The following is a 24,615-nucleotide window of genomic DNA, read 5'->3' on the forward strand; positions in this document are numbered from 1 at the left end:
TTTGCCTGTATTATTTGTACAGCGTTGAGTGAATAAAAAGCCTTTCAGAGCCCTGTCGTAGTCACCAAGTCTTTCCTTCCGCCCCCACCCCCTCTTTTAAAGGGTGGCGGGAGAGGGAAGGGTCGTCGCCGGCTTTTAGCTTGAGGACAGCTGAGGCATCTCCACCGCTGTTAATTCTGGGCTGGGAGGGAGCAGGGGCTCCTGACTTTATGAACGAGGCCGAAGTTTTTTGCGTACGCCGGGAGGACCTCCTGCAAGACAGCCAGAGCCAGCCTTCCAGCTTCTGCTCAGGAGACCCCGCGTTGGAAGTGAAGACCGGGATACCGACAGCCCCGGGCCAGCGGCCCACTCCCTTTGTCCCCTACCCTGGCCTCCCCGGGCTACCTTCAAAGATGGGCATCGTGAACTCGTCGGGTTGCGCGGCCTCCAGGCCAGCCGATCCCGTGGGCAGGGGCGGGGCCCGGCCAGGTTGTTGGGGGGTGGGGCCTCCAGGCCCTCCCTCCCTCCCTCCCTTCCCTCCCTCGGGATTCCTACCCGGAACTGCTCGGCCGCTCCCTAGGGAAACACTGGGAGAACCGGGAGCGCGGCGTTGCCGGTGAGTTCGGGGGAGGGCAGGACCGGGCCGCAACTCTCTCTCTCTTCCTCTCACCTTCTCCAAGTGTTAAGGGGGAAGCGGGCTTCTCCCGAAGCAGGTTGGTAGAGTCCGCCGTCACCCCCCGCATATTGGGGGGGGGGGGGGCTCTGACATCTCGCCTGGCCCCGGGCCCCTTGGGTCCCGACGCGGCCGGGAGGTTGAGACCTGTCGGTGCTCGCCCGAGGAATGTGGCCGCCGGTGCCCCGCCTCGTCCCGTCCCGTCCCGGTTTCCTCCCCCCCCCCCCCCCCCCCCCCCCCCCGTGCCCGGCCGTCCTCCTCCCTGAGTGCCCCCGACCGTGTCCCCGCTGCAGACCATGGCGCCCCCCCGAGATATAGTGAAAATCGCCATCCAGCTGGAGGGGGCCATCCCGCAGCTCATCGAGCTGGACCAGGTACTCCCCCTTCCTCCCTGTTCTCTTGGCCCCCCTCCCCACACCTTCGCCAAACCTTCTCCAGCCCCCAACAGCGCCGGCCCAGACCAGGCCGCCCCCCTCCCTCCTCCTCCCCCCCACCCTGGCCACCCTGCTGCCCCCCAAGTCCCAGGGGAAGGAGATTTGGGGATCCTGGTGACTCGCCCTTGTGTTTCCAGGCCAAGCCCCTGACTGCAGTCCTGAAGGAGCTGTGCGCCGTGTGAGTGGCGGGGACACAGTACATATCTACTGTTTTATTTATTTTGTTAATGTGTATATAGCTATAATTCTATTTATTCTGACGGTATTGACACCTGTCTACTTGTTTTGTTGTTTGTCTCCCCCTTCTAGACTGGGAGCCCGTTGTTGGGTAGGGACCGTCTCTATGTGTTGCCGACTTGTACTTCCCAAGCGCTTAGTACAGTGCTCTGCACACAGTAAGCGCTCAATAAATACGGTTGAGTGAATGACACAGGGAGAGGGATGGTGGGGCAGTAAGTAGGTGGGGGTAGGGCAGCCAGTCTGAGTGTGTCTCCCTCGTTCCCCTCTTCCCCTGGCAGGTGGAACCTGAGTGATTGGGAGCACTATGCCCTGCAGCATGCCGATGGCCACCGGCGCTACATCACGGAGAACGTGAGGACCCTATTCCCAACCTTTCAGGCACCCCCTGATCCTGCACTTTGTCCCCCATCCCATAGCCCGGCCGCCACTTATCTCGCCCCCATCCCTTCTGTCCTCATCTCAGTGCTACAGTATTGAAACCGGAAGTCCCTTCCCCTCCGGATCCCCAGTACTCTGACCAGAGGGTGGGAGGCAACCTTGGGCATGACAGCTCTAGTTGCCCTTATTTTTCCTTTGGTGGGGGCCGAACCTGGCCCAGTCTGCCACCTACCCTCACCCCAGCTCTGTCTGCCCCCAGAACCGAGGGGAGATCAAGAACGGGAGTATCCTCTGCCTCAGGCCTTCCCCGGTAAGGCCCCTCCCACCATCATCCCATTGCATCCCCTCCCCTCCCCTCTTTCTCCTGCTTCTCCCTCCCTTTCTGTCCTAGCTCCCTCCGGCACAGAGCTCCGCTCCCCTCCCTGCCATGTACACTCACTGCTTCCTGCTCCTCCCTCTGTCTCAGCCCCTCCCTGGGACACTCTGCTTTTCTTTTGCCTCAGCAACACTCTGGTATGGACAACCTTGTCCATTCTAAAACTCCAACCCCACTACCTCCCCCAGCGGGGCCTTTCCACTTGGCTCTCTCCACTTCTTGCCACCTCCCCCACATGCAGGGGGCAGATTGTCACCCACTTCCCCCCGGCTTCTGGGCTCCTGGGAGAAATCCTGGTGGGTCAGGTTCCATCTGGGTGGGTCCCTGGGCTGCATCTGGCTCTCCAGAGTAGCCCCTGACTTACTCAGAGCTTGGGGCAAACAGGGAACTGCTTGGAATCGGTTAGAAGAGGGACATTTGGAAGCAGAGGAGCTTACAGAGAAAAGCAGCGTGGCCTAGTGGAAAGAGCCCGGGCCTGGGTTCTAATCCTGGCTCCGCCACTTACCTGCTGTGGGACCTTGGGCAAGTCACTTAGCTTCTCTGGGCCTCAGTTCCCTCATTGGCAAAATGAGGATTCAATACCTGCTCTCCTTCCTACTTTGACTGTGAGCCCCATGCGGGACCTGATGATCTGGTATCGTCCCCAGTGCTTAGTACAGTGCTTGGCTTCACAGACTCTGTCCTCTCCTGGTTCTCCTCTTATCCCTCCGGCCGTTCATTCTCAGTCTCTTTTGCGGGCTCCTCCTCCCCCTCCCGTCCCCTTACTGTAAGGGTTCCTCAAGGGTCAGTTCTTGGTCCCCTTCTGTTCTCTATCTACACTCACTCCCTAGGTGAACTCATTCGCTCCCACGGCTTCAACTATCATCTCTACGCTGATGACACCCACATCTACATCTCTGCCCCTGCTCTCTCTCCCTCCCTCCAGGCTCGCATCTCCTCCTGCCTTCAGGACATCTCCATCTGGATGTCTGCCCGCCATCTAAAACTCAACATGTCCAACACTGAACTCCTTATCTTCCCTCCCAAACCCTGCCCTCTCCCTGACTTTCCCATCACTGTTGACGGCACTACCATCCTTCCCATCTCACAAGCCCGCAACCTTGGTGTCATCCTCGACTCCGCTCTCTCGTTCACCCCTCACATCCAATCCATCACCAAAACCTGCCGGTCTCACCTCCGCAACATCGCCAAGATCCGCCCTTTCCTCTCCATCCAAACCGCTACCCTGCTCGTTCAATCTCTCATCCTATCCCAACTGGATCACGGCATCAGCCTCCTCTCCAGTCTCCCATCCTCCTGTCTCTCCCCACTTCAATCCATACTTCACGCCGCTGTTCGGATCATCTTTGTGCAGAAAAGCTCTGGGCATGTTACTCCCCTCCTCAAAAATCTCCAGTGGCTACCAGTCAACCTATGCATCAGGCAAAAACTTCTCACCCTCGGCTTCAAGGCTCTCCATCACCTCGCCCCCTCCTACCTCACCTCCCTTCTCTCATTCTACAGCCAGGCCCGCACCCTCCGCTCCTCTGCCGCTAATCTCCTCACCGTGCCTCGTTCTCGCCTGTCCCGCCGTCGACCCCCGGCCCACATCATCCCCCTGGCCTGGAATGCCCTCCCTCCGCACATCCACCAAGCTAGCTCTCTTCCTCCCTTCAAAGCCCTACTGAGAGCTCACCTCCTCCAGGAGGCCTTCCCAGACTGAGCCCCCTCCTTCTTCTCCCCCTCCTCCCCCTCCCCACCCCCACCTTACCTCCTTCCCCTCCCCACAGCACCTATATATGTGTATATATGTTTGTATGTATTTATTACTCTATTTTATTTGTACATATTTATTCTATTTATTTTATTTTGTTAAGATGTTTTGTTGTCTGTCTCCCCCTTCTAGGCTGTGAGCCCGCTGTTGGGTAGGGACCGTCTATATGTGTTGCCGACTTGTACTTCCCAAGCGCTTAGTACAGTGCTCTGCACACAGTAAGCGCTCAATAAATACGACTGAATGAGTGAATGAATGGCACAGAGTAAGCGCTTAATAAACCCCCCCAGTTAGTCATCATTATTATCGTTCCTTGGCTCAAAGTCAGCCTCTCCTCCCCTGCTCAAATATTCATGCCGGGGTGTCCCGCGTAAAGGTTTCTGATTCTGAGCCGCTCCCACCCCACCCTGCCGAGGGCCCCCAGAATAGAAAGTCTCTTCCAGTCTCTGATCTAGCCAGTGGAACGTCCCTCTGCACCAAAGGGGCTATTCCTGCCGGTTCCGACGTCTCCACCGCTCTGGGCCTCCACCCCCGCTCTCGTTCCAGGAGCAGGAGGTGGAACAGCTGCTGGGTGGGCTGCGGGCTGGAGGCCAGGAGGGGCGGCGCCCGCTACTGCGGCGACTTGCAGCCCTGGCCCCCGACCTCACCTTTGCCCGGGAGTTCATCAGTCGGAACGGGCTGCAGGAGCTTGAACTCATCGTGGAGGATGGTGACGAGTGAGCAAGGACTGGGATGGGAGCAGGGGTGGCGAGTGAGGATGGAGGCAGCTGGGACTCCTCCCGGTAGTGGTGGGGTGGGGGGGGGGGGTCTCAACAGCCGGTGGGGTGGGGTGGATGGGGTGTGAGCACAGGGTGTGGAGCTTCTCTGATTTTGGGTGTGATTTCTTCTGTGTGTCAGCCTGGGTGAAGTGCTGGCTCTGGCGCTGCGGGCCTTCTCAGAGCTCATGGAGCATGGCGTGGTGTCCTGGGAGACGCTCAGCCGGTCCTTGGTCAGGAAGGTATGGGGGTTGCGGGGAGGTGTGAAGAGCAGGAGTTGGGGAGAGGCTCCCCATCCCCACCCCCAGCCCTGACTCCCACCTCTAATTTTCACCTTTCCATTCCACCCCTCATGTCCCTTTTCTGCCCTTCGCCTGGCTTCTCCCCTAGGTGACTACCTATGTGAATATGAACCTAATGGATGCATCCGTGCAGCAGTTGGCATTGGGGTTGCTGGAGAATGTGGTTCTGAACAGCTCTGTACTGGGCCAGATAGTCAAGAACGAGATCCCTGTGGATAGACTGCTCATCCACCTGCAGGTGTAAGAGCCCTATTCCGGGAGTCGGGAGGGAGAGCGGAGCCAGAGAAGGTTCAGCTAGGGTGGCTGGGGGCACAGAGTCAAGTGAGTCTCTGGTCATGACTGTCCATCCCTGTTCTCAGGATGAACCAGCAGCTGCAGACCAAGGCCATGGCACTGCTCACGGCACTGCTGCTGGGGGTCACCGTCCCTGAGCGCAAGGTGAGGGTCTAGATGGATGAGGGGGTGGGAGCAGGTGGGAGAATGGGGCGGGGGGCAGGGGATGAGGATGGGGCAGGGCTGGGAGCAGAACACCGGCCCCCGGGAGACAGCGTCTCAGGGATCCTGTTGGGGTGGAGGCCTCAGTTCCCCAGCCTCCGTGACCCAATCCCCATCTGCCCCCTAGATCATGCTGGACAACCTGTGGCAGAAGAACCTACGCCTGTACATCCACAAGGTGGGAGCCAGGGCCTGGGAGGAGGGGAAGCAGGAGGACCCAGATGGAGGCACCTGACCCTTTTGAGCACCACACCCAACCCTATTCTCTTCACCGCCCAGCCCTGCCTAACCCTGAGTCATCCCTCATCTGAGTCCGGTTCCTGAAGCCTGGGCTGGAGACCTGACCAAGGTGGACCGCCCTGTCTGTCCCCACCCAGAATATCATCCACAGTGCGGCACCCCTGGGGGCAGAGATGGCCCATCACTTGTACGTGCTGCAGGCTCTGAGTCTGGAGGTGTTGAAGCCACGCATGCAGACGCCTATCGATCCCTTCAGCCAGGTGGGACCAGGAGGGTGGGGGTGGGCCCCTGGGCAGGGGGCAGGGGATGGGGGAGAGACAGAGTAGGATCTGCGGCCAGGGGCTCAGAGATTTTCACCCTTCGGGCTGGGCTCTCAGGGTGGGAGGGAGGGAGGCTCCTGAACTGTCGCCCTGACCTTCCCAACCCCTCTCCTAGGAGCAGCGAGAGCAGCTTCAGTCCCTGCGCCTGGCTGCATTTGAGCCAGATGGGGGGTCCTCCACGGGGGGACTCAATACCGAGCGCCGACAGTCCCTCTGTGCTCGCGAGTTCCGCAAACTGGGCTTTTCTGTGAGTCTCCCCGCCCTCGCTCCTCCCCTGCTACACACACCCACCCTGTGCTGGGGTCCCCCCCTTCCTCCTTCCTCCAGTTCCTCTCCTCCCTGCCTCCCACTTACCACTCTGTACATTTTACCTCTAAGTACCCTCCCCAGGCTCTTCTTCGATCCTGTCGTGCCCGTGCTCACTTATAGCTCCGAGCCTCCCTCACCGCAGGCTTCCCTGTTGAGATCTGGCTGCCTCTGCAATGGGCCCTGACCTTCCTCTCCCCAACCAGAACAGCAATCCTGCTCAGGATCTGGAACGTGTCCCCCCTGGTCTGCTTGCCCTGGACAACATGCTCTACTTTGCCCGCCACGCGCCTAATGCCTACAGCCGGGTCAGTACCACCCCAATCTCTTGGGCCCCTGGAGTGCCGGGGAGGGGCCAGAGGAGGGAGAGGGGGGCTGGAGGCTGTGATTCTTTTCCAGTTTGTGCTGGAGAACAGCAGCCGGGAGGACAAACACGAATGCCCCTTTGCCCGGAGCAGTATCCAGTTGACTGCATTGCTGTGTGACCTGCTGCATGTCGGGGAGCCCTGTGAGTGGGAGTGTGCACCTGAACTTCCCCACTAGGGTTGGGGCCCCCATTTTCCTCAGGCCCCAGAGTGACCCCTTCACCCCATTTCTGTTTGTCTGTGTCCTGAGAGCTGGGATGGGAACCACGGTCCTGAGGTACCTGTCCTGGTCCCTTCCCCCAAGTCTTGGGGCGGTGGGTCCGTTTCTCTGCCTACACTGATCCATCTCGGTCTCTTTGGCCCCTTTAGATTCAGAGACAGCCCAGGACTTCTCCCCGCTGTTCTTTGGGCAGGATCACAGCTTCCACGAACTGTTCTGTGTCTGCATCCAGCTGCTTAACAAGACCTGGAAGGAGATGCGAGCCACCCAGGAGGACTTTGACAAGGTGGGGAGTCGGGAGAGGCCTAGGGGCGGAGGGTGAATTGGGGCGGGCGGCTCCTTGCGTGTCAGGGGCTGCCGTACCCCAGGGGAAAGCTGACACTAAAGGTGGCAGGCCCAGGCACCGTGCCTTTGGGGCTGGCACCGAGGAATTGAGGGGGCCTGTGCCCAGGGCAGGTGCTGCAGGTGGTGCGAGAGCAGCTGAGTCGGGTGCTGGCTCAGAGGCCGAGCTCGCTGGAGCTGTTCCGCTCCAAGGTGAACACCCTGAGCTACGGGGAGGTGCTACGGCTGCGGCAGACAGAGAGACTCAGCCAGGAGGGCACGCTGGCCCCACCCATCCTGTGAGCTCAAGTGGCGGGTGGGAAGGTAGAAAAGGCTGGGGCAGGAGGGGATCCCACAGGGTGCTAGGAGGGAGGAGGTCAGTCCCCCCCGCCCTGTCGCCTTCCTATCTGCCAAGCACCCTCCCCTGCCCCGGCATCTCCTACTCCCAGAGGTCCCCACCAAGTGTTCTTTTTCCCCTTGTGCCCCCTGAGAGCCCCTCCCATGTCAACACCTCATTGCTTTGTACTCTGAGGGCCTCCCCTCCCCATCCTTCCACATCGGTGGATTGCCTTATCCTTCTGTCCCCCTGGATCTACTGAGCCCCACCTCCCTACCTCCTCGTCCATCCAGGGAGCTGCGTGAAAAGCTGAAGCCAGATCTCCTGGAGCTGATCCGTCAGCAGCGGTTGCTGCGGCTTTGTGAGGGGACGCTCTTCCGCAAAGTCAGCAGCCGGAGGAGGCAGGGTCAGTAGGGTGGGGATGGGGTGGGGTTAAGTTAGGGTTTAATGAGAGGGTCAGGAGTCAGTGGAGAGGGGGCAGCGAAGGTCAGTGCCTGCTCGCTAATCTCCTCTCCTCCTGACTCTGCTCCTCCAGACAAACTTTGGTTCTGCTGCTTGTCTCCCAATCACAAGATGTTACAGTATGGAGACGTGGAGGAGGGCTCGAGCCAGCCTCCTGCCGAGAGCCTACCGGAAAAACGTGAGGGGCGAGGGGGCGGGGGCAAGATTCCCCTACCTCCTTTGACCAACAGCCCTTCCACCGGGGGTGGATTAAGCTTCTTCCCACTGCCCTGACTTCAGCTCCTCCCTTCCTTTCCCCTCTCTTCTCCCTGCACTACTCCAACGTGTGTGTGTGCGTGCATGCGTGCTCTCTCTCCCTCTCTCCCTCTCTCCCTCTCCCTCCCCCTCCCGCCCACCCTTCTTCCAGCTTTCACCTAAGTGAGATTTGCGGTCCTCATTGGAACCTGTATCTCCCACAGTCCCTGTAGCAGAAATGCGTGCACTGCTCATGGGCAGGGAGTGTCCCCATGTCCGGGAGAAGGGCTCCGGGAAGCAGAACAAGGTGAGTTTGGGACAGAGAGGCTGGGTGTGCCCCTCCCCCCTGACGGGTCCCAATGTCCCCTCAAGCTGGGACACTGAATGGGAAAGGGTAGGGCCACGGGTAGACAGCCTTCACTCTCTCCTCCCAGGACAGACTGGGTCGAGATCTGTCTGTCTGTCTGTCTGTCTGTCTGGAGCCCCAGCTTCTTGGTCTCCACTCCCTTCTAAATGCCATTTCAGTAGCACCCCTTTGGTGGGTCCCCTGATTCCACCTTTCCACCCATTCCCTGCCAGACCAACCTCAGCTGGGATCCCTCCTCCCACCCTTCATGACACCCCACCCCCCGGGGCCTCACCTGACTGCAGTCCCCTGTGCTCCCTGCAGGATGTCTGGGAACTAGCCTTCTCTGTCAGCTATGACCAGGGGGAGGAGGAGACAGCCCATCTCAATTTCATCGCTCCCTCCAAGCGTGAGGTGAGCTCCAGGCCCAGCTGAGTGGGAGAGGGGGGTCGGTTGGCGGGACTTGGGGCTGTTAGCCCCTCATTGCAGGTGCATTCTGGGCAAGTGGGAAGAGCCTTGGGTCTGGAAGGGGAGAGAATGGCACCAAGTAGGGTTGAAAGCCAGGGCGTTGGGGGCAGGAGAGGCAGACGGGTTAGGCAAGAACAGCAAGTGGGCAGGCAGAGGATGAAGCAGGGGGAGATTCTGGGGGCCTCCAGGCCCCTCTCTCAACCTAGCCCTGACTCCACAGTTCCACCTTTGGACGGACGGGCTCAGTGCCCTGCTGGGTGGCCCCATGGGTAGCGAGCAGACGCGAATGGACCTGGAGTTGCTCCTGGCCATGGAGACGAAGCTGCAGCTGCTGGAACTGGAAGCCGTGCCCATCCCAGACAGGCCGCCCCCCGTGCCTCCACCACCCAGCAACTTCAACTTCTGCTGTGACTCCGGCGTGGCCGAGCCTTAAGGGGGATGGGTGGAGAGCGGGGAAAGGAACAGAGACCCCAAGGTCTCCCCTGATACTGCCCTTGTCTTATGGCCCCACTGGGCTGCATATGCCAGGGAGAATGAGGGGAATTCATTGGTGGAGGGCGATGGCTTGATTTGACTGTAGTAATCATAATAGGGGCTCCTCTGCCCCCTAACCCACAAGAGCTCAAGGTCGGTGCCTCACCGTGGGGGATGCTGCTACCCGGATACAGAGGCTTCTAGCTCAGGAATAAAGAGGTGTGTGCCCAGGGCGCACGCACGTGTGTGAGCATGAACACACACACCTACACCTCTGTGCAAAAGAGTCTGAACGCAAGTGTTGTCATGTTCAGGAGGACCTCAGGCGAGATGGAGGGGATTGCTAGGAGGGCTTGCGTGGCTCTGCGGAGGGAGAGGCGTGTGGCCCACGGTGGGGCCAGCGTTGCAGTGAGCGTCAGGGTGTCTGTCCGGATTCAAGCCACTTCTCTGCTTCTGAAACCTCCTCTCTTGGGGTCTCGGTTCTGCGAAGGGCAGAGATTTAGGGGTCCTGCCCCCAAGAAAGTGTATGTCACACCCAACAGGGGGCTGGGGCCCTGGAGTGACGTGAGGCGATGCTTATCCGACTTCATCTCATGGAGTGGAAGCAGCTAAGCCCCTTAGCTACAGTTAGCTTTGGGACCACCTGATAGGACAACTTGCCTTTCCGTCATCCCTGCCTCCTCTAGAACTGATCTGAAGGCTTGGGAGTGTGTGAATGAAGATTTCATTTTGAAAAAGTGTTGAACGTGGAACTTTGTTTCCAAGTGTTTCCCCTGATTGGGGCATGGTGGGGGGTGTGCGCATGTGGGCTGGTGGGGGCAGTGGAGAGGAAAATGATCTAAATACCCCAGGTCCCCATGTGGGGAACCTCTAAACAGGAGGCTGGGCGGGGGTGGCAGGGGGCATGTGTGTGTCAGGCGGTTCAGGCATCAGGGGTCCATGGGGTGATTTCCCCAGGTGGAGGGTGGCTAGTAGCCAGCTGGTGAACAAGACAGTTGGGGAGCCTTGTGGGAGGAATGAGGCATAGAAGGCTGGGCGTGTTGAGCGTAGAAAGGGCTACACAGGCCCTCACTCTAACAAGCCCTGATTCTACCCTCCACTCGGACGGAACTGAAGGGCTCAGAGAGGCCAGCCCAGCCGGGGGAGAGGCAGTCAGGGAAACCCTCCTCCCATGCTGGTAGACTGTTCAGGTCTCATCGATGCCCTGGGACTGGGCTGAGGCAGCAGCATTTGTGGATGTTGGAGGCGACTTAGGGCTTGAGGCTGAAAGTTCCTGGAAGGAAATGGGGTGGAGGGGGGAGAAGGAAGGAGACAGCAACCGGGGCTGTTTAAGGCTTTCTTTCCTAGTTCCCTCGGACCCCAAACCCGCTAAAGGGCCCAAAATAGGAAAAGGCCAGACTTGGCTTTGAGGTATGGTGGCTCCCGGAGAAGCTTCAGCTCAATTTCAGCTCGTTTGCACCCATGAAGTGTGAGTAGACCCAAGTCACCAAGGGCAGCTGGGCTCTCAGGCGTTCAATAGCTGCCAGCTGGATGCCCTCACAAAGGGACACATCTAGCACCTTTAGCTGCCGGCAGGAGCTGCTGAGAGCTCTCAGTGTCCTGTGGAAGAGAGCAGGTCAGTGTACCACCCTACTCACCCTGAACGTGCTCCTCCTCACCCCCCCCCCCCCCAGCCCCACCCAGTCACTTACCTTTCAGTGAGCTGACTGCAGCCAGAGATGTTGAGGCAATGCAGCCTGGGCAGGAAGCCAGCGGCCTCTATCCAGCCGGCATCGCTCAGCTGGCGACAGTGACGCAGGGTCAGCTGCTCCAGGGCGGGGCAGCCCTGGGCTATGGACACCAGAGCTGCATCCGTCAGCTGAGGGATCATGCTTAAAGTCAACTTTCTCAGCTGTGGGAATTTTATCACCTGCCAGGGGAGGTAGAAGAGTCAGCACTCCGGTAGGGAGAAAATGACCCTTGAAACCACCCTTTAACCCAGAAAGCATCCTCCCGGGGGCAGGGCAGGGAAATTATGTGGTGAAGTGGAGCTGTGTGTGAAGGGTGGTTGAGTTCCCGTCTTTCCCTCTGGAAAACCCTCCCATTGCTTCTCGGGTTTGGGGACATGAGTCCCGTAACTCAGACCTCTGTCCCAGCACTCTGGGCAGCTTCAGGACCTGTTCCTCATCCCCTCCCTGTCTGCCCTAGGCCCACGTGGGTCCCCAAACCTCTCCCCCCATCCCCCACTCAATCTTCCAGTACCATGGTCAGGCTGGTGTTGGTCAGCTTGCAACAAGCTGTAAGATCCAGTTCTTGAAGGACACTCAGGCAGGAGATGGAGGTGTAGCATACTCTTCGTGAGGTACTGGCCTCTTCAGATTCAGCAGCAAGATTAGAAGGCCAGGGCTCCAGGAGAGGCTGGGGGAGGAAGAAGGCCCATGTTCCCCAAATTCCTGAACTTTGGGCAGGTAAGTATATGGGTTGGGGGTGGGGTGAGGGGGGCGGCTCTGGCGCCCTCGGGTTCAGTTCCTGCCAAACCCTAGGATTCCCCCAGAGAGTTTGGACAGCCTGGTCCAACCCAGCACCTGAAACAGTGCGGTCACTCTTCTGCCAGGCCTGCATCTGGAAGGCAGCTCCTCACTGCACGGGCACACTGATTTCAGTCCCCAACCCAGGGGCCCAGCCGTCCTGAAATCCCTACCTCTCCCTTCTGGTCTTGAACTTCAGAACTATACTCCAGGAGGCCTAGAAGTCCCCGGTCAGTGATTTCTTTACACCAGGCCATATGCAGACTTTTCAGTTTGGGCAACTGGCTGAAAATGGCATGCAGGCTCTTATTGGTGAGACCTGTGCATAAGGATAAGTCCAGCGTGCGCAGGGTGCGGCTTAACAGGCTGACCAGCGGGAGCACGCTTACATCCTGGAGGGAGGAAGAAAGGAGAAAATAGTGAGAGCAGCCTGGTTTGCAGAATGGCAAAATACCGTCAGGACACCGTGAGACCCATGGAGTTTGACTGACTCCCTCCCAGCAAGATGGCGTGATTAGAGGTCTGCTGACCCAGCAGGTGGAGGAAGGGAGCGATGGTGGTGTCGGGGGGGAGGATTCTCTCGTTAGAGATCTCTAAGGTTACCGGCCGTCCTCAGCTTCAAACCCGTCATGGCCGGCAAGTCATGTCTCTGTCTCCCAACAGCCCCTCCTGCTTTATCTTCGGCCAGCTATTCCTCTTGTTTGGGTTTCAAAGATGGAGAGCAGGCCCCTTCTCCTTTGGGTAACAGAGGCCTTCCCATCCACTCCGATACCCATTGCTTCACCTAATCTGCCCTCCCACCAGCCTGGTTCTTCCCTTACTTTCCCAAGGCCCACCCTAAATGGACAGTGGGGTCAGGAGGGCTGGGGCCCTGCCTGACAAGGATGTGAGGTTTTGACCAGGGCCTGATCTATCACCCCCAGGTCAGAGCTGTGCTGGTTGCCCCTCCCGCCCTTCCTTCGTTCTTCGTTCCCTCCGTCATGTCCTTCATTCCCTCCCTCCCTCCCTTCGTCCTTCCTTCCCTCCTTCCTTCCTTCCCTCCCTCCCTTCGTCCTTCCTTCCCTCCCTCAATTCTTCCTTCCCTACCTCTCTTCATCCTTCCTTCCCTCCCTTCCCCCTTCCTTTCTTCCCCTCACCCCAGAATGCCATGCTCTAGGTCACTTACTTTGACAAGAGCACAATAGGCCAAGTTGAGGGTGGTGATGGGAGGCAGGATCTTCTCAGCACCCAGTGCTTGAATAAGCCCCTCACCACAGATGAGGCAGCACTCTGCCATATGCAGGATCTGCAGCTCCCGCAGGCGGCCCAGGGCTGAGAGGCCATAGTCTGTAAGCTGCTGCAGCCTACCTATTTGCAAATGCCGCAGGCGGGGCATTCCCTGGCAGACTGCCACCACCGCCCTGTCGCCCAGCTCCGTGCAGCCATCAATGTTCAGGGTGGTCAGACCAGGTTGCAGGCGGCATAGGGTGATCACAGAGTCATCAGTCAGCTCTCGGCAACCCTGCAAGACTAGTTTCTCCAGATGCAGACCGTCCATTTCGCCCAGACTAGCAAGGACTTCGGGCGTGATTTTGGTATCACTCAGGTCCAGGCCTCGCAGGTAGGAGGCCCGTTCCTGCACAAAATTGAGCAAATTCCTAAAGGATAAAGTGGTGGGGGAGTTCACAGGAATAGCTGTGCCATAGTTTGGGTCATACTCGAAGAGCATGTGGCAGCGAGCCAGGGAGATGTACTCCAACTTGGGAGCACAATTGCAGAGCCGGTTAAAAGTCAGATCTGTGAGGTAGCGTAGGCTAGACAGGTTGAGCTCCCGCAGGCCACTCAGGGCCTCTTGGGCCTGCTGGTAGTCCGTAGGTAAAGCCAGCAGCAGCCCGTTCACGAAAAGGTTGTTGGCACCACTGAGATCCAACGTGCGGAGAGTGCGACAGCCCATGAGCAGGCTCGTGAAGGAGGGCACGCTCAAGTGATTGCTGTTGAGCGACAGGCTCTGAAGTTGGGAGCCCAGATAGTAGGAGACAGCCTGGAGACCATCTTGGGAAGCAGCCGAGCTGTCCATGTGGGTTATACGGACGGAGCTTATGCCCCTCTGGCCCAGGCTTTTGATGCTGGCAACGGAGATGGTAGAAACGGGGATGCTATACAGCACATTCATCTGGGGGCAGAGGAGAGGGCTGTTACCGCGGGGAAGGTGTCCACCTCTCTGGGAGGGCGGGGGCAGAAAAAAAGTTTCTCTGACACAAGTAGGCAGAGCAAGTGAAAGCAGCCTGAAGCTGAAAGGCTGGGAGGAAAGAGTGGATGAGAAAGCATGAGTAGTCGAAGGACAAAGTCAGGAAAGCCCACGGTCTGAGGGCCAAGTCGAGGTTTTCAGAGAGGTGGCTGGCCTGAGGTGGCCAGGGAATGAGGCTTGGGACAGGGAAGATAACACCCAGGGTCCCCAGGCCTTCTCAGCTTAATCCCCTGGCTTCTCGGTTAGGTGCACGGGAGCTCTCTGATGCCCTGGTAATTTGGCAGCGAGGAAACAACCTAATCGGGAAGGACTTTACCGAGGGCAATAGAAGCAGCGTGGCCTAGCAGGCCTGGGAGTCAGAGGACCTGGGTTCTAATCCCAGATCTGCCATGTATCTGCTGAATGACCTTGGGCAAGTCATTTAACTTCTCTGTGCCTCAGTTACCTCAACCGTAAAGTGGGCATTCAATCCTCCTCCCTAGCCTGTGAGACAAGGACTGTGTCCAAACTGATTAACTTGTATCTACCCCAGTGCTTAGAAGAGTGCTTGGCACATAGTAATCACTTGAGTGCCATTATAACAACAACAACAATAATGTTGTTGTTAAAAGAGCCAATGGGGAAGTCCTCAGAGGTGCCCTCAAATCAGCTTGGGGTCCCAGGTAGAGGAGGGCAGAATGCTGTCAGGTGGTATAAGAAGGGTTTGGGGAGGGCAATTATGGCTAGGTCCCAAAGGAACGAGAGGAGCTGGGTCCATATGCAGCCGCATCAGCCACTGCTGCCACAGCTGCCAGGGCTAAAAGGATAAAAGGAGGGATTCCTGGGTGAGGGTGGGCAGAAAGTCCTGGCCAGGAAAAGGTCCAGGTAGGTTTCTCTCTTGGTCTCCCAGGGATGCCACAACTGTTTCCCTGGCCCGAGTGGGGACGGATGTGACTCACCTGCTTTGCCCCCAACAAGCCCCAGCCTAAAAGGGCAGCGGCCGACCCCAACCCCCTACCTAGGGGAAGCAGAGACCCAGAATGATTGGTTTGGCGTTGTGCTGGGTAGTGGGGAGGGATGCTGGCAAAGGGAAGTAGGGGGTAAAGAGACTTTTGGACCCCTCTGCAGCTCTCCCAAATCTAGGTCACTTACCAGTGTGAGGAAGAAGCAAACTCGCCCAGCTCTCCGATAACATGAGAGTTGCCTTCTTGCCCCCCGCTGGATGATGATAATGATGATGGCATTTGTTTTAGACTGTGAGCCCACTGTTGGGTAGGGACTGTCTCTATATGTTGCCAACTTGTACTTCCCAAGCGCTTAGTACAGTGCTCTGCATACAGTAAGCGCTCAATAAATACGATTGATGATGATTTGTTAAGCGCTTACTATGTGTGAAGCACTGTTCTAAGCGCTGGGGGGGATACAAGGTGATCAGGTTGTTCCACGTGGGGCTCACAGTCTTGATTCCCATTTTACAGATGAGGGAACTGAGGCTCAGAGAAGTGAAGTGACTCGCCCAAGGTCACACAGCAGACATGTGGCGGAGCCGGGATTAGAACCCATGACCTCTGACTCCCAAGCCCATGCTCTTTCCACTGAGCCACGCCGGATTTAGAGAAGACTCCCATCGTCGTGTACTCACCGGTCCGTCACAATGGCGCGCTGTGTTCAAACAGGCTCACGTTGTCAAGCAATCGTTACCTAATTCCCTGACCACATTCTAGCTAAAACATGTTGTGAAAACCTATGTTAGGGCAGAACTGGAGGTAATGTGTGACAGAAAAGAAGCGATTATTTTGAAAGATGGCAAGTTCACTTCATTCAGAGGGGAGAGCGTGGGCAAATCCCTAGTGATCGGCTCTGACCAGAATGTTTCGGATTTGGAATTCACCTCCAATCCTTTCATTGTTAAGTCTGGGCTGCAATGTGCTGTGGCCAGCTTGAAGGGCACTGGGCCCCTCCTCTGAGCCTGGGGCCACCCCAGTAGAAGCCATGCACCGGATCACTGATCAGCACAGATCTTTTAGACTGTGAGCCCACTGTTGGGTAGGGACTGTCTCTATATGTTGCCAACTTGTACTTCCCAAGCGCTTAGTACAGTGCTCTGCACACAGTAAGCGCTCAATAAATACGATTGATGATGATGATGACGATCAGCAGGTCACTGAGTGACAGTTGAGCAAATGCCGGGTATAGGACTGGTCTTAACAATCAGACATCAGCAAGCAGGGGGCTTCTCCTGTCCTAAGGCAGCCTTGCGTTCTTCATCCTGGGCTGCTTAGGGTGGGGGCAAGTGAGCAGAGAAAAATCAGGAGAAACACGGTGCCATTCCATTTGGGTTATGCTGCCAGGGACAACCTGGTAAGGCTCATACCAGGCAGTCAAAAACAGAGCAGGCTCTTGGACTGGGTGGCAAGAAGCAAAGGTCAGAGCTCAAAGCACAAATCATATCAGAGGACACAGCAAGTTCACCATACAGAATTACCCTGACGACCTGCTCTGGGTGCAGGGTCATAATAGTTAACTCGACAACCTGATCTGGGTGCATCTTCATAATACAGAATTACCCTGAAAACCTGCTCTGGGTGCAGCGTCCCGATGGTTACCCCGACAACCTGTTCTGGGTGCGGCGTCACAATACAGTTACCCCGACAACCTACTCTGGGTGTCGACCGTGACTGAGTTTTTATGAAGGGTTTCTCTTCCCCCTCTTTCCTTCCCCCACCCACGCCATTTCTCTCTTCCTATGCAGGAGGTTAGTCAACTGCTAATAGTAGAAGGTAAAAACAAGCAGTACTGGGGCTTACTAGGAAACCATAGGCCAGGGCAGACCTTAGCTCAACAGGACAGGTGGCCCTAGGAGGGCTTTCTGGAGGGGCCGAGAGGTCCTCTCAGAAGTGCCTGGGCTCTGACAGCTCCCCCCCCGCCACCCCAGCCCCACAAGAGCCCCGGTCGAGATAGTCATACCATCTGGTGATTAGATTCCCAGGCCGGGAGGCAAGACTCCAGGTTCTAGTCTCATCTGCCCCCAACCTCCACCCTGGGACTGTGATGGCAACATAAAAAGGAGAGGTGACTTTGGAACAGTTTCCTGACTCACCAGCCCCCTCCGCCTCATTCAGCCTCCCTGTTTTATGCTGATCTTGGAAGTGTCAGCCTGAGATTACTACTTCACGGGGAGCGCAAATACTGCAATCCCCCATTATAACTCTTTCCTTGTAGCACTTTTTTTTAATCTCTAGCTCTATTGAACTTGAATGCCAGAATTCTTTATGGTGCTCTTGCACTTTGCGATAGTGCTCCTAGCCGCTAATGTGCCTCCTGTGTGTTGGGCAGAGCCGGCTTCATGGGCACCAACAACCAGGGTTCATGGCCTAAAGGTTCACCACCAATCATCAACCTGGTAGCGGTTTTCTGGGAAGCATCGGTGGTGTATAGAGCCTGGCAAAACAGCAATCAGATGGCTCTCTGAGCAGAGCCGTGTGCTGCATGTGGCAAATGGCAGTGGACGGACCACTGGCGGTTAAACCAAGTGGGCTGAAGTGCCTGGACCCTGGGGAGTGTCAGGGTTTTTTTTTTTTTTTGTCTTTGGAGTGCATATTTAAATCAGCAACGTTTTAATCCTGACACACGTTGCTCTCTGATCATGGAAATTAACCATGTGAATCTGACTTGCTTTTTTATTGCTTTAAAAATATACGGTTGTGGTCAACTTTTTGGATCTTGGTGATGCATTAATGAATGCACCTGACATGACTTCTTCCGGGAAACCACACTTAATTTAGCGCTCTTCTGCTTTTAAATGATATTTTCAAGGAACCAACTAAGAGTGCTAACCAGTCCTGGGTGTGTGCAAGGGCTCTGTCTGTGGGAAAGTGAGGTCGAAGTTTCAGCTTTCAGACTGTGAGCCCACTGTTGGGTAGGGACTGTCTCTATATGTTGCCAACTTGTACTTCCCAAGCGCTTAGTACAGTGCTCTGCACACAGTAAGTGCTCAATAAATACGATTGATTGATTGATTGATTCAGCAAAAGGAAAGGACACTCAGCAGAGGCAGGACAAAGGTCATGGGCAAACAAGGGGAGAACAGAGCCAGGAGAAGGAGGGGGACTTTACCTGTCGCATGACGTTCAGGGCGGCAGCATACCAGTCCCAGCTCACCAGGGAAGCTTCCTTCAGGTCAGACAGGGGTAGGTAACTCAAAATGAGTGTGAGCATCTGGGAAGTCAGGGAAGAGGCGAGTGTCAGAATTGGGAAGCCTTGGGGACTTATCTAGGGCGATACGGCAGCAAATGTGTCCAGAAAGAGTTCTGGCCTGAGAGACGGGACCCAGCTCTGCTTCTCCAGATCCATGTACTGAAGGCAGCTCTATCCTCATCCCCACCACCACTTCTTCCCCCAGCCTGGGACCCCCGACCCCCTCCCTCCCCCAACCACCCAATCCTCCAACCAATAGCCCGCCTAAACTCCTATCTCCTCCAGGAAGTCTTCCTCAATTCCCTACACCCCGAGTCATAGCAACCCATCAGTCACCCCTCGCATGTATGGCTTTATACTCACCCTCTGCATTTATGCACCTATTTCTCCTGTTATTTCAACCCTGGCATATTTGTTCTACTGCCTATGTTATCTTTGTTGTTCTTCCTGCTCCCACTGTCTGTAAATAGCTTTTCTGTCCGTCTCCCCCTCACAGACCGTAAACTCCTTGTGGGCCTGGAATGTGTGTTTTGCTTCTGTCGTAGTTCCCAAGAGCTCTGAAAAGTACTGTCGGTTCAGTAGGAGTACACTAAATATCACCGATGAGTGTGGCCTCTTCCACTGCCAACAACCCTAGGGTGTGAGTTGGGCGCGTCCCGGACCCTGACTCTCTCATTCATTCATTCATTCATCCAATAGTACTTATTGAGCACTTACTGTGTGCAGAGCACTGGACTAAGTGCTTGGGAAGTCCGAGTTGGCAACATATAGAGACGGTCCCTGCCCAACAGCGGGCTCACAGTCTAGACGCCCCTGGCCCTTCTACTATTAGGGAAGTAGTAGTGGCTTCGCTACTATGAAAAGCAGCATGGCTCAGTGGAAAGAGTCCCCTCCTTCCTCTCCCCCTCCTCCCGCTCCCCATCCCCGCCATCTTACCTCCTTCCCCTCCCCACAGCACCTGTGTATATGTATGTATGTTTGTACGGATTTATTATTTTATTTATTTTATTTGTACCTATTTTCCCCCTCCCCCCCCATCCCCCCCGCCTTACCTCCTTCCCCTCCCCACAGCACCTGTATATATGTATGCATGTTTGTACGGATTTATTATTCTATTTATTTTATTTGTACCTATTTTCCCCCTCCTCCCCCTCCCCATCCCCCCCGCCTTACCTCCTTCCCCTCCCCACAGCACCTGTATATATGTATGCATGTTTGTACGTATTATTCTATTTATTTTATTTGTACCTATTTTCCCCCTCCTCCCCCTCCCCCTCCCCCCCCCCGCCTTACCTCCTTCCCCTCCCCACAGCACCTGTATATATGTATGTATGTTTGTACGGATTTATTATTCTATTTATTTATTTTATTTGTACATATTTCTTCTATTTATTTTATTTTGTTAATATGTTTTGTTTTGTCGTCTGTCTCCCCCTTCTAGACTGTGAGCCCACTGTTGGGTAGGGACCGTCTCTATATGTTGCCAACTTGTACTTCCCAAGCGCTTAGTACAGCGCTCTGCACACAGTAAGCGCTCAATAAATACGATTGAATGAATGGTTAGTTTCCAATAGGGGTTGTGTGTGTATGGGGGGGTGGGGGTGGCGGCTGTGATACCGTCCCAACTCCCTCGTGAGGGTTTCAGGTGGCTGTGTGGCTCTGTTCATTTTGCTGGGACCCCAGGCGAGGTCAAGAGAACCCATTTATGGGGCCGGGAGCAGAAAAATTTAGGGAAGGCAAGGGAAGGATTAATTAATGATGGTATTTGTTTAGCGCTTACTATGTGCCAGGCACTTAGTACAGTGCTCTGCACCCAGTAAGCGCTCAATGAATACGATTGAATGAATGAATGAAGCACTGTTCTAAGCACTCGGGTAGATACAAGGAAATCAGGTTGTCCCACGGGGGGGCTCCCGGTATTAATCCCCATTTTACAGATGAGGGAACTGCGGGCACAGAGAAGTTAAGTGACTTGCCCAAAGTCACACAGCCGATAAGTGGCGGAGTCGGGATTAGAACCCACGACCTCTGGCTCCCAAGACCGTGCCCTTTCCACTAAGCCACGTTGTCGTAGCACCGTGCTCTGCACACAGTAAGCGCTCAATAAATACGATTGATTGATTGATAAGGGAAGAGGGGCGCCTCACGTTTGGTTTTGTTCTCTGTCTCCCCCTTTTAGACTGTGAGCCCACTGGTGGGTAGGGACTGTCTCTATATGTTGCCAATTTGTACTTCCCAAGCGCTTAGTATAGTAAGCGCTCAATAAATACGACTGATGATGATGACCGTGCGGGTTAGAGGGGTTGCCTCAGAGGGGAACGGGGGCAGTTGCTGAGGGGCAGGAGCCTCCCGGCTCAGCAACAGCAACCGCTGGAGGGAACGGTTAGAGAAGAAGCAATGGAAAGAGCCCGGGCTTTGGAGTCAGAGGTCACGGGTTCAAATCCCGGCTCCGCCGACTGTCGGCTGGGTGACTTTGGGCAAGTCGCTTCACTTCCCTGGGCCTCAGTTACCTCATCCGGAAAATGAGGATGAAGACTGGGAGCCCCCCGGGGGACAACCTGATCACCTTGTAACGTCCCCAGCGCTTAGGACAGTGCTCTGCACAGAGTAAGCGCTTAATAAATGCCATTAAAAAAAAAAAGGGGGGTTGAGCGCGACCGTTATTGGGGGCGGGGCCAGACGAGGACGGTCCGCCCCCAGAACAGGCCCCGGGTCGGAGTGGCCGGGAGCGGGAGGCCCTCCCACGGAACGGGCGGGCCTCTAGGCCGGAGGGGCGGGGCCGGGGCCGCGGCTGCTCACCTCCGGAGGCAGCAACTCCGCCATCGTGGTTTCTTTTGGCTCCGCGCCGGCCCGCCCTCTTCTCGCTGAGCCCTTCGGGAGCCGTAGTCCCCCCGCTCGACCGGGAGGAAGTGGCGTGGGAGCTTCCTTCCCTCAGCGAAGCTCTTCGGGGCGACGGCGGAAGCGGCCGCCGCGCTCGGGCGGCGCGATCCGGCTGGCGTGGCCGTTGGGCGGCACAATGGCGGTGAGGCGAGGGGCGCCGTGACGAGGGGAACTTTGGGAGCCACAGTTAGGAGGGGACGGTACCAAGGTGGGGCGCGCGGGGGGGGGGGGGGTGGGGGCGGGGCGGGGGCGCGAGGGTGGCCGGGACGTAGCAAGTTGGGCGCGGGGCGGGGGGGGGGGAGGGGAGAAAAAAGGGCGCGCGCCGAGGGTGTGGAAGACGGGACCAAGATGGGGACCTGGTGAAGGGAAGGGTGAAGGGGCGGGGAGTTGCAGTGAGGTGGGGGGCGGGGGCTGGCGTGAAGGAGAAAAGTGAAGGCGTGAGGGCGTCGAGCGAGGGTTAGTCTTTTAGACTACTGTTGGGTAGGGACTGCCTCTATATGCTGCCAATTTGTACTTCCCAAGCGCTCAGTACGGTGCTCTGCACATAGTAAGCGCTCAATAAATACGATTGGTGATGATGATGATGATGAATTGTACACTCCAAGCGCTTAGTACAGTGCTCTGCGCCCTGTAAATGCGACTGACTGACTGACTGAATGGGGGGGGGGGGGGCAAGGGCTGAGGTGGGGCTGGGGACGGGATTGGCTCCCGCTGAATTGTACTCTCCAAGCGCTTAGTACAGTGCTCTGCGCCCAGTAAATGCGACTGACTGAATGAATGGGGGGGGGGGGGGGGCAAGGGCTGAGGTGGGGCTGGGGACGGGATTGTCTCCTGCTGAATTGTACTCTCCAAGCGCTTAGTACAGTGCTCTGCGCCCTGGAAATGCGACTGACTGAATGAATGGGGGGGGGGGGCAAGGGCTGAGGTGGGGCTGGGGACGGGATTGTCTCCTGCTGAATTGTACTCTCCAAGCGCTTAGTACAGTGCTCTGCGCCCTGTAAATGCGACTGACTGACTGAATGGGGGGGGGGGGCCAAGGGCTGAGGTGGGGCTGGGGACGGGATTGTCTCCTGCTGAATTGTACTCTCCAAGCGCTTAGTACAGTGCTCTGCGCCCAGTAAATGCGACTGACTGACTGAATGAATGGGGGGGGGCAAGGGCTGAGGTGGGGCTCGGGGTCGTGTAGTCATCGCCTTGCATCCTCCTCCCCTAGCCCAAGGGGAAGGTGGGCACGAAGGGGAAGAAGCAGATCTTCGAGGAGAACAAGGAGACCCTCCGGTTCTACTTGCGCATCATTCTGGGGGCCAATGTGAGTTAATCTGCTTCCCAGCTTCACTGTCTTGCCCCTCCCGTTTCGGTACCCAGGCCCTGCCCAGTGCTTAGCCCCAGGCCGAGCTGACACGACTAGTGTGTGTGTGTGTGTGTGTGTGTGTGGGCAGGGGGGCGGCCAGACTCAGGCTACTCGGGAAGGTGGCCCATCGGGCCACCCCAGTGTACCCCTGCCAGATGGACCAAGAACTGGCGGCCCCTGGCCGGGCCACTCTCCACACGGCCGGCACCATTTGCCCAGTTGCTCGGGTGGTGTCAGTCAGTGATTCTTCTGGCTAACCAGTCTCCTGCCCCGCTCCTCTTGTTCACGTGCTCATATCGGGGTGGTGGCATCGTTGACAGACTCTTTCAACCTGTAAAGCCCCGTAGCCTGGCTCTGAGGTAGATAAGCACCTTAAAGGCAGGGAACGTGTCCATTAACCGTTGCACTTAGTACAGTGCCCTACCCACAGGAGGTGCTCAATAAATGTGAGGGTGGGTGCAGCGGGGGGGAAGGGGGAGTGTCAACCATAACATGACCCTTTATCCTTTTTCTGTTCCAGGCTATATACAGCGTGGTGAACCTGGTCATTTTCTACTCCTCAGCTTCCTTCTGGGCCTGGGTATGATATGTCTATGGTGTCCTGCCATCCACGCCCTCTACTTGGGCCCAGGACACTGTTGCAGCACCTTTCCCCTCCCACTGTCAGCCACTGATTGGGGTGGGGTGGGAAGAGGGCAGGGGAACTGTGGGTTCTAATTCTGCTCAGCCACTTGTCTGCTGTGTGACCTTGGGCAAGCCACTTCTCTGTGCCTCAGTTACCTCTTCTGTAAAATGAGGATTAAGACTGTGAGTCCCACGTGGGACAACCTGATTACCCTGTATCTACCCTAGTGTTTAGAACAGTGCTTGGCACGAAGTAAGCACTTAACAAATACCATCATTATTATTAGTATTATGACCTCCTTGCCAGGGGGCCACAAAGTTGGCCCTGACCTGTGTGCCATTCTTCCTCCCTCCAGGTGGCACTGATATTCAGCTTGGTGGTGTATGGGGCCAGTTACCGTTCCATGAGTGCCATGGCACGGGCAGCCTTTGCTGATGATGGGGCCCTGACAGATAGTGGCATTGACCTCAACATGGAGCAGGGCATGGCAGAGTGAGTGTTCCCCTGCTGGTCCAGGTGAGCGGGACTCGCCTCTGGCTCACTCCTCCACCTCGAGGAGAGAGGGAGGGATGAGGGACTCCTTGCAGCCGACCCCAAAGGGTCGGAGCCAGAGATCCTGACTGTGGGTCTAAGGCTACCACTGTCTGCATCCATCGCTTAGTAGGGAGAGGGCGAAGTGTTGGGGCATGGGGACAACAGTCCCTGCCTGCGCCCAGATCAGGATCAGGATCACTCACAGCCTTCCCTGCCCACCTCAGGCACCTCAAGGATGTGATCTTGCTGACAGCCATTGTCCAGGTGCTCAGCTGCTTCTCTCTCTACTTCTGGTACTTCTGGCTCCTGGTGAGTGTGTGAGGGTTTTTTGTTTTTTTTTTGGGGGGGTGCACCCCTTGTCTTTTCCTCTCACACCCTCTAGCCCATAGCTGAGGCTGGTGACTGTCCCACCTAGTCCCAACCTCCTCTTGACCCCCACTCTTCCTGCAGGCTCCAGGTCGGGCCCTCTATCTCCTGTGGGTGAACATCCTGGGCCCCTGGCTCATGAGCGACTCAGCTCCAACAGCCCCAGAACCCAATGAGAAGAAGCAGCGGCGGCAGGAACGGCGGCAGATGAAACGCTTGTAGCCAAGGGCCCCAGGGCTTTCTCCACTATTGAGGCCAAGAAGTGCCCCCCAGGCCAGAGGCCTCCCAAGCCGACTCTGTGTGGCTGGTGCCCCCTCTCCCCCCTACCGCCAAAGGCGTTTGGAGCTGGCCCGTTGGTCAAGGATGGTTTAGCGAGAGGCTGGCTGGGGCTGTGGATGCAATGTTATTAAAGAGTTGAGGCTGGGAGCAGCAGTTGTGCTATTTGTTGGAGGTGGTACTAGGGCCCTGGGC

The 24,615-nt window shown here is 56.8% G+C and overlaps 3 protein-coding genes across 4 annotated transcripts; 2 read left to right on the forward strand and 1 right to left on the reverse strand.

Moving 5' to 3' along the window:
• The first annotated feature begins 583 nt into the window (after window positions 1-583).
• On the forward strand, window positions 584-10,180 carry ELMO3 (engulfment and cell motility 3). The gene is made up of 21 exons (XM_038740728.1): window positions 584-595; window positions 946-1,026; window positions 1,224-1,264; window positions 1,605-1,677; window positions 1,964-2,014; window positions 4,380-4,549; window positions 4,731-4,830; window positions 4,979-5,130; window positions 5,250-5,328; window positions 5,513-5,563; window positions 5,763-5,885; window positions 6,061-6,192; window positions 6,458-6,559; window positions 6,651-6,759; window positions 6,986-7,122; window positions 7,293-7,456; window positions 7,788-7,900; window positions 8,030-8,134; window positions 8,415-8,497; window positions 8,861-8,950; window positions 9,225-10,180. The coding sequence occupies exons 2-21, from the start codon at window positions 949-951 to the stop codon at window positions 9,435-9,437; spliced, it is 2,166 nt and encodes a 721-aa protein (XP_038596656.1). The 5' UTR covers window positions 584-595; window positions 946-948; the 3' UTR covers window positions 9,438-10,180.
• Window positions 10,181-10,807: 627 nt separating this feature from the next.
• On the reverse strand, window positions 10,808-21,391 carry LRRC29 (leucine rich repeat containing 29). Its single transcript, XM_038740600.1, has 7 exons — window positions 21,188-21,391; window positions 18,308-18,409; window positions 13,151-14,137; window positions 12,159-12,377; window positions 11,720-11,875; window positions 11,170-11,387; window positions 10,808-11,077 (listed from the first exon to the last, which is right to left on the reverse strand). Exons 1-7 carry the CDS (start codon window positions 21,209-21,211, stop codon window positions 10,912-10,914), a joined length of 1,872 nt encoding a protein of 623 aa, XP_038596528.1. The 5' UTR covers window positions 21,212-21,391; the 3' UTR covers window positions 10,808-10,911.
• TMEM208 (transmembrane protein 208) lies at window positions 21,208-24,570 on the forward strand. Of its 2 annotated transcripts, none has more exons than XM_038740601.1 (6): window positions 21,208-21,410; window positions 22,482-22,577; window positions 23,140-23,199; window positions 23,600-23,736; window positions 24,003-24,087; window positions 24,229-24,570. In XM_038740601.1, the coding sequence occupies exons 1-6, from the start codon at window positions 21,405-21,407 to the stop codon at window positions 24,364-24,366; spliced, it is 522 nt and encodes a 173-aa protein (XP_038596529.1). In that variant the 5' UTR covers window positions 21,208-21,404; the 3' UTR covers window positions 24,367-24,570. The 2 variants fall into 2 exon arrangements, with proteins under 2 accessions (XP_038596529.1, XP_038596530.1); XM_038740602.1 differs by having other exon boundaries at window positions 21,370-21,476.
• The last annotated feature ends 45 nt before the right edge of the window (window positions 24,571-24,615 follow it).

Source organism: Tachyglossus aculeatus, chromosome X1 (genome assembly GCF_015852505.1).
Source record: "Tachyglossus aculeatus isolate mTacAcu1 chromosome X1, mTacAcu1.pri, whole genome shotgun sequence".
Lineage (NCBI taxonomy): Eukaryota > Metazoa > Chordata > Mammalia > Monotremata > Tachyglossidae > Tachyglossus > Tachyglossus aculeatus.

Excerpts from the sequence above, each read along its gene's own strand:
- LRRC29 (XM_038740600.1), bottom strand. The coding sequence starts at position 21,211 with ATGGCGGAGTTGCTGCCTCCGGAG. Across the intron at positions 14,138-18,307 it reads CCCTGAACGTCATGCGACAG|ATGAATGTGCTGTATAGCAT; the intron begins GTAAAGTCCCCC and ends CTCTGCCCCCAG. Across the intron at positions 11,388-11,719 it reads CCAACACCAGCCTGACCATG|GTGATAAAATTCCCACAGCT; the intron begins GTACTGGAAGAT and ends CTCCCCTGGCAG.
- ELMO3 (XM_038740728.1), top strand. The coding sequence starts at position 949 with ATGGCGCCCCCCCGAGATATAGTGAAAATCGCCATCCAGCTGGAGGGG. Across the intron at positions 4,831-4,978 it reads GCCGGTCCTTGGTCAGGAAG|GTGACTACCTATGTGAATAT; the intron begins GTATGGGGGTTG and ends CTTCTCCCCTAG. Across the intron at positions 5,564-5,762 it reads TACGCCTGTACATCCACAAG|AATATCATCCACAGTGCGGC; the intron begins GTGGGAGCCAGG and ends GTCCCCACCCAG.
- TMEM208 (XM_038740601.1), top strand. Across the intron at positions 22,578-23,139 it reads GCATCATTCTGGGGGCCAAT|GCTATATACAGCGTGGTGAA; the intron begins GTGAGTTAATCT and ends TTTCTGTTCCAG. Across the intron at positions 23,737-24,002 it reads ATGGAGCAGGGCATGGCAGA|GCACCTCAAGGATGTGATCT; the intron begins GTGAGTGTTCCC and ends TGCCCACCTCAG.